Source organism: Melozone crissalis, unplaced genomic scaffold (genome assembly GCF_028551555.1).
Source record: "Melozone crissalis strain CALT ecotype California unplaced genomic scaffold, PUWL_Pcris_2 ptg000139l_1, whole genome shotgun sequence".
Classification (NCBI taxonomy): Eukaryota; Metazoa; Chordata; class Aves; order Passeriformes; family Passerellidae; genus Melozone; species Melozone crissalis.
In genome coordinates, this window is record NW_026535912.1 from 2,092,140 (window position 1) to 2,098,373 (window position 6,234).

Consider the following 6,234-nt stretch of genomic DNA (forward strand, 5'->3'; position numbering starts at 1 on the left):
GATCAGGAAGGGCAGAGCCATGGGGCAGGGAAATGCACTGGGACTCCTCCTGAGAGTGATCTTCTGTCCTGGAACTCAGACCCCAAGGCAGAAATCCCCATCCACAGCCGGGAGGTCATCTTTGGAGTCTTTGCCATTGTCCCACTTGGTGAGTCTTTTGCACTGAGATTTTGGTCCTTCCTTTCAGTTTCTTTACTTTTTGGGCTTTTAATGGTTCCTCCATAAACATGGTCATTCATGTCCCTGATATGGCAATTCTTTCCTTTTTATGGAAGTATTGGGAATTATGCAAGATTAAAATGGTGGCATGGTGTGCATAGGTACTTGCAGCCCTGTTGAGAAGCAGTTGGGATATAAGTATCAAAGAATTGCAAAATTATTTGAGCTAGAAGAGACTTGAAAGAGCCTCTGGAAAAACTCCCCTTCCGTTACCCAGGAACACATTAACTCGTTCAGGTTGTACAAAGCCCCTGACCTTAACCCCATCCAGGGATGGGGTTACTATTCCAAGGTAACCTGTGCCAGTGTTCTGCCATATCATCATAAAATATTTGATCCTTACAGAAAATCGAAATCTGCCCTCAGTCACTTGAAAGATACAGTGTATTATTCTGTATTATACTCCCCAGTACAACCTTTGGGCAAAAAAGTACTCAGCCAGTCCTGGACTTAAATCACATCTCCAAGGTTGAACACCTTTGAGGAGGCCCAGAGATCTCCCAGGATGTGCTTTGCAGGCTCCCAGAACATGATCACTGTATGGGAGGTGGACGTTCTGAGTTCAGTTGTGTGGAGACTGAGGACAAAACAAGAATAGCCTGTGAGGACTACAAAGGTGGATTGAAATATAATGGACATCTTCTTCATAGTGGAAATGAGCCTGAGATAGAAATAATGTCACCAAGTGAAGCTGTGAAGACACAGAATGGAAACCAGGAGAGATTAATTTCCCTCCCAGGGCAGGACTGTGGCACAACACATCTCCCAGAAGGAGTCTGGGTCAGCCCAAGGCTTTGTGAGGGCAGGCAGAGGCAGGCAGGAGGCAGAGCTGTCAGCAAAGGAAGGGGCCAGCCAGGTGGGGCAGCTGGGGGATGCCAGCAGCCTGCTGGGACAGAGAGACAGGGCAGGGACATCGTGGGACAGCCTGGGCTGCACAGGGCACAGGGATGGGCAGCAGCTGCAAGACAGCCCTGCCAGAGCCAACTTGGGCAGCACTTTGGCCATGGCTGCTGGGCCTGGGCCTGAGGCAGGAGCAGGAGACAAGTGACCCTTGCAGGCCTGGGGCCTCATTGCCTCCTTGTCCCTGCTCAGCAGCCTGGCAGGGGCCGCCCCATGCTCCTGCCCTTGCCACTGCACATCCCCACATGCCAGTGCCCATCCCAGCAAGAGCCTTGAGCAAGGAGGGAGGAACAGGATCTGCCTGGCCTGGGGCTGGGGCTCAGGCCTTGGCCCTTTGCATTCCTCAAACACATCCAGCTTTGCTCAGCACCAGAGACACCTTGGCCTTGTTTGTCCCCAGCTGTCATCACTGCCTCCAGTGTTCTGCTCTACTGGAACCTGGGGACATTTTCTCAGTCGTGTCCCTCAGTGGGACCCATTAAAACTTCAAGAAACTTTGGAGTTTCAATTTAATTTTGAGTTGTTGAGAAGTTTTTTGAAGACCCTCTTAGGGAATGAGTCTTATGTAAACAACACTAAATCCCCAAGAGTCTCATTTAAGTCCTTGTGCTGTGTCTGTGCTGCTGAGCTTTAAAGGAACAGCTCTTCCCAGGACCAGCTCCTCTCCCAGCCCAGCAGGGCAGAGGGCTCTGCCTGCAGGCACTGAGGGGACAAGAGCCAGGCAGAGACAGGCTGAAGGCAATCAGGATTGGGAAGACACTGAGCTGAGACTTCACTTGGGGAAACATCTTCACAGCCCTGTGCATGGTGAGTCTGTGAGTGCAGGGCAATGTCCCCTGCGCCCCTGGAGGGATCTCCTGAAGCCAGCACACCCCACTGCCTGGGGGGTGTGTCAGGAGGATTCTCCCAGTTTCTCTCTGGCACAGGAGCAGGAGGAGGATGTGCTGCAGAGTGGGGCTGCCCTGGGCACCGTCAGAGGGACAGGGCAGGATGGCTCCTGCTGCCAGGGACGGCTGCAGGGGCTGAAGCTGCGGCTGCAGCCAGGGCTGCCCAGGGCTGTCCTGCAGAGCAGCTCCTGCAGCCCTCAGGGCTCTTGGCCAGCCCAGGGCATGTGCCCCATGCCAGGGGCAGCTCTCAGCCTGCCTGGCAGCTCCCCATAGACGCTGCAGGGGAGAAATTGGAGGTGGAAGGAGCCACCCCCATCAGGGCAGATTCCTCCTGCTGTGGAGAGGGTGCTGCATGGCCAGGGCTGCTCTCAGCTTTCTCCTCAAGGGAAGGGAAAGGGGCTGTCAGCTTTGGCTGTGTCACTGAGACTCGTGCACTGTCAGCCTGGGCATCAGCAGATGTGCCTCAGATCTCCCTCAGAAAGTGCCTCCTCAGCCTCCTCTCCCTACAGACAGCAGCAGCAGCACCTTGGCTTGCAGCATCTCTGTTTGTCTGGCCTGCCCTTAAGGCCCTGCTGCCAGGGAGATGCCCCTGGGCAGTGCCCTGTGCTAGTGGGTGTCTGCAGGGCAGAGCTGAGCTCCCAGGGCTGGGCTGGGCCCTGACAGCACAGGCAGGGACAAGGCTTGGATAGAGAGAAACAGCTCCCAGTAGGCACAACTCCAGTCAGCAGAGAGCCAGACCAACCCTTGGTATCCCTCCCTGTCCAGATGCACAGGGAAAGAGAAAAGAGTTGGAGAGATTGATTTTGATACTGAAGTCCTTAAAAAGGCCATGTCATTTTAAAATACAATTATAAATTTGTACTACCTGTACTCGAGGGAGGTGAAATTAGCAAATGGCAGCTGTTTGGGAACAGCGTGTCTGACTGCACTGGGGCACAGGGAGTCCTGTTTTCCCTCTGGGCTCCCCAGTGTTCAGCCTGAGAGCAATGCTAAGAACAGGACTTCGGTCCCTTCCAGAAAACACACAGTTATTTAGCAGTCCAAACCAACACTCAAATAAAAAAAAATTTTTTAAAAAAAGAGAAATGAAATTTCCTTAAAGAAAGAGAAGCAATTTTTAGAGATTGTGTAAAAAATTAGCATAGGATTGAGTCCAGGTACTTTGTCCAAATTATCAATGTTGTCTTTTAACAGCTCACAATGCCCAGAGTGAAGGAATGTCCAACAGCAGCTCATCAGCCACTTCCTCCTGCTGGCATTGGCAGACATGTGGCAGCTGCAGCTCCTGCACTTCTCCCTCACTGTTGCCCTGCACTGACTGGGGGTCAGGGCTGACTCCCAGGTGTTCTGCAGGCCAAGGTCCAGCTGCTCACACAGCGTTAGCCAGAAGCAATCAGGGCTCCAGCAACAAAGGTGAAGGAAGGTCTCTGAGACATGGACAGGGGGAGGTATTTAGTGGAAGGAAAGAGTGAATGAGAAAGGGCTTTGACTTTTCTGTGAGAAATTTCCCCTCCACTGCCCTGTCTTTCCTCCTTCTGTAGGTTGAAATGTGCAGACCCAGCAAATGTCCAACAGCAGCTCCATCAGGCACTTCCTCCTGCTGGCATTGGCAGACATGCGGCAGCTGCAGCTCCTGCACTTCTGCCTTTTGCTGGGCATCTCCCTGGCTGCCCTCCTGGGCAACGGCCTCATCATCGGCACCGTAGCCTGCGGCCACCACCTGCACACACCCATGTTCTTCTTGCTGCTCAACCTGGCCCTCAGCGACCTGGGCTCCATCTGCACCACTGTCCCCAAAGCCATGCACAATTCCCTCTGGGACACCAGGGACATCTCCTACTCAGGATGTGCTACACAGGTTTTCTCCTTTCTTTTCTTTATCACAGCAGAATTTTCCCTCCTGACCATCATGTGCTACGACCGCTACGTGTCCATCTGCAAACCCCTGCACTACGGGACCCTCCTGGGCAGCAGAGCTTGTGCCCACATGGCAGCAGCTGCCTGGGCCACTGCCTTTCTCTATGCTCTCATGCACACAGCCAATACATTTTCCCTGCCCCTGTGCCATGGCAATGCCCTGGGCCAATTCTTCTGTGAAATCCCACAGATCCTCAAGCTCTCCTGCTCAAATTCCTACCTCAGGGAACTTAAGGTTATTGTTTTTTCCATCTCTTTAGCATTTGTCTGTTTTGTGTTCATTGTTTTCTCCTATGTGCAGATCTTCAGGGCTGTGCTGAGGATCCCCTCTGAGCAGGGACGGCACAAAGCCTTTTCCACCTGCCTCCCTCATCTGGTTGTGGTCTCCCTGTTTATCAGCACTGCCTTTTTTGCCTACCTGAAGCCCCCCTCTATCTCCTCCCCATCCCTGGATCTGGCCCTGTCAGTTCTGTACTTGGTGGTGCCTCCAGTCCTGAATCCCCTCATCTACAGCCTGAGGAACCAGGAGCTCAAGAATGGTCTGAGGAAAATTATAACAAATGATATTCAGAAGCAATAAACACTTATTCTTCTACATAGCTCTTATGGTGTTACTCATTAATTCTCACTCTGTGTCCTGTATTTTTTGCTATTTACACAGCTGTTACACTTTTGTGAATTTGTTCACACAACAATTTTTGAAACTACTGTTTTTATTTTAGTATTTTTCTTTAGTATTGCACCGAGAGGCTGTATAAACCAGGATCTGTACTACTTCTGTACTCCCTATGTGCTTACACAAAATAAAGAGCTCTGTATTGCCCTGTGTGCCTGACATCTTTCCTCCCTGGCTTCTCTGGATCTGTAGGGTCGCTGCCTCTGGGCAGAGCTCGAGCAGAAAAGGGAACCCCAGTTCTCCTCCCTGCCAGGGAGCCCCCGGGCTTCTCCTCCATAACCTCCCCTTCCTTCAGTCCCACACTCCCCTTCAGAGCCCCTGTGCTGGTTTTAGGCCTCAGGGCTCTTCCAGGTCAGTCCCTGTCCTGCTGTGTGACTGTCCAGGGACTGCAGGCAGGGACAGACCGTGGGCACTGCTGGGACAGAGCTGGGCTCTGCAGCAGCATTTCCATTGTGCAAGGGCATCTCCCCAGTGCAGGACCTGAAAGCTTCAATCCTCTTCCCAGTTTGCTCTCAGGGATGTGCCCAACACAGGGTCCTGGAGAGGAAACCAGCAGTGACCAGCAGAAGTGTGGCAGTGATCAGGGTGGGGGGCTGTGCCAGCATTGCCCTTGCAAAGCCAGCACTGCTACAGCAGTGGCCTCTCACCCCAGGTCACAGAGGTTGTTCTTCCCTCCATGGAGGGACATCAAGTGACAGGGTCAGGAGTCTGTGTTTGCAGTGCACGGCCATTCCGCAGCCTTGAACATCATGTGTGTTTGAGGGGACATAAACCCAGTGAGCACAAACACCTTCAGCTGCTCCTGGAGCTTCCAGAGAGTAACATCCCCTGGGAACCCCTGAGTGCAGGGCTGGGATGAGCTCCTGAGCACAGAGCTCCCCATGTTCATCCCTTTGGCCATGGGGCACCTCAGGAAGGGCAGGGCAGTGCAGGGCAGGGCAGGGCAGGGCAGGGCCGCGCAGGGCAGGGCAGGGCAGGGTAGGGCAGGGTAGGGCAAGGCAGGGTGACACCCGCAGGGCTGAGGTCCCTGCCAGGCTCTGGCAGTGGCAGTGGAGCCCAGGGAGCTCCTGCCCATGCTGCAATGAACTCTGTGCGTGTGTGTGCAAGGGAAGGATTCGTGTCCTGGACAGCCCTGGGACTCTGAGCAGGGCATGAGCCCAGCTCAGGGGTGGGCACCTGACAGAGCCCTGACATTGCTGGCTGTGCCTATGTCTTTGTTTAGGGCAAATCTGTGAGAAAACCTCCAAAGGGGGCGCCTCCAGAAAGCAAACCCACACGACCCCTCCCCTCAGCCTGTTCGGGAAGGATTCCTTGGAGAGAAATGGAAAGAACCTGTTTATTTAACAGGCAAAGCACTCCCAAGCACACAAAATGAACAGTACCAGATGACAACACTCTTTCACCACTCTGAAAAAGATGACCAATTCAGAAAGTCTCTCTCGAGGAGTGGTCGCTCTGTTTTCAGTCCCTCTGGTGCTGGGGCAGCTGCTGCAGCCACAAGGTGCAAACTCTTGGTGTTCCCAGGTCCCAGTCCAGAGCAGGTTTGAGTAGGTCCAAAAAAGGGAAAGAAGAAACAGTCCAGAGAAAAATTTGGACTGCTTAACTAAACTAACTAATGAGCAGAAGCAAAAAGCA

General features: G+C 53.1%; 1 protein-coding gene across 1 annotated transcript; it reads left to right on the forward strand.

Moving 5' to 3' along the window:
* Window positions 1-3,915: 3,915 nt before the first annotated feature.
* On the forward strand, window positions 3,916-4,434 carry LOC128948589 (olfactory receptor 14J1-like; the record flags this gene model as incomplete). Its single annotated transcript, XM_054293362.1, has 1 exon — window positions 3,916-4,434. A coding segment is annotated over exon 1 (519 nt), but the record flags the coding sequence as incomplete, so codon positions are not given.
* Between the last annotated feature and the right edge of the window lie 1,800 nt (window positions 4,435-6,234).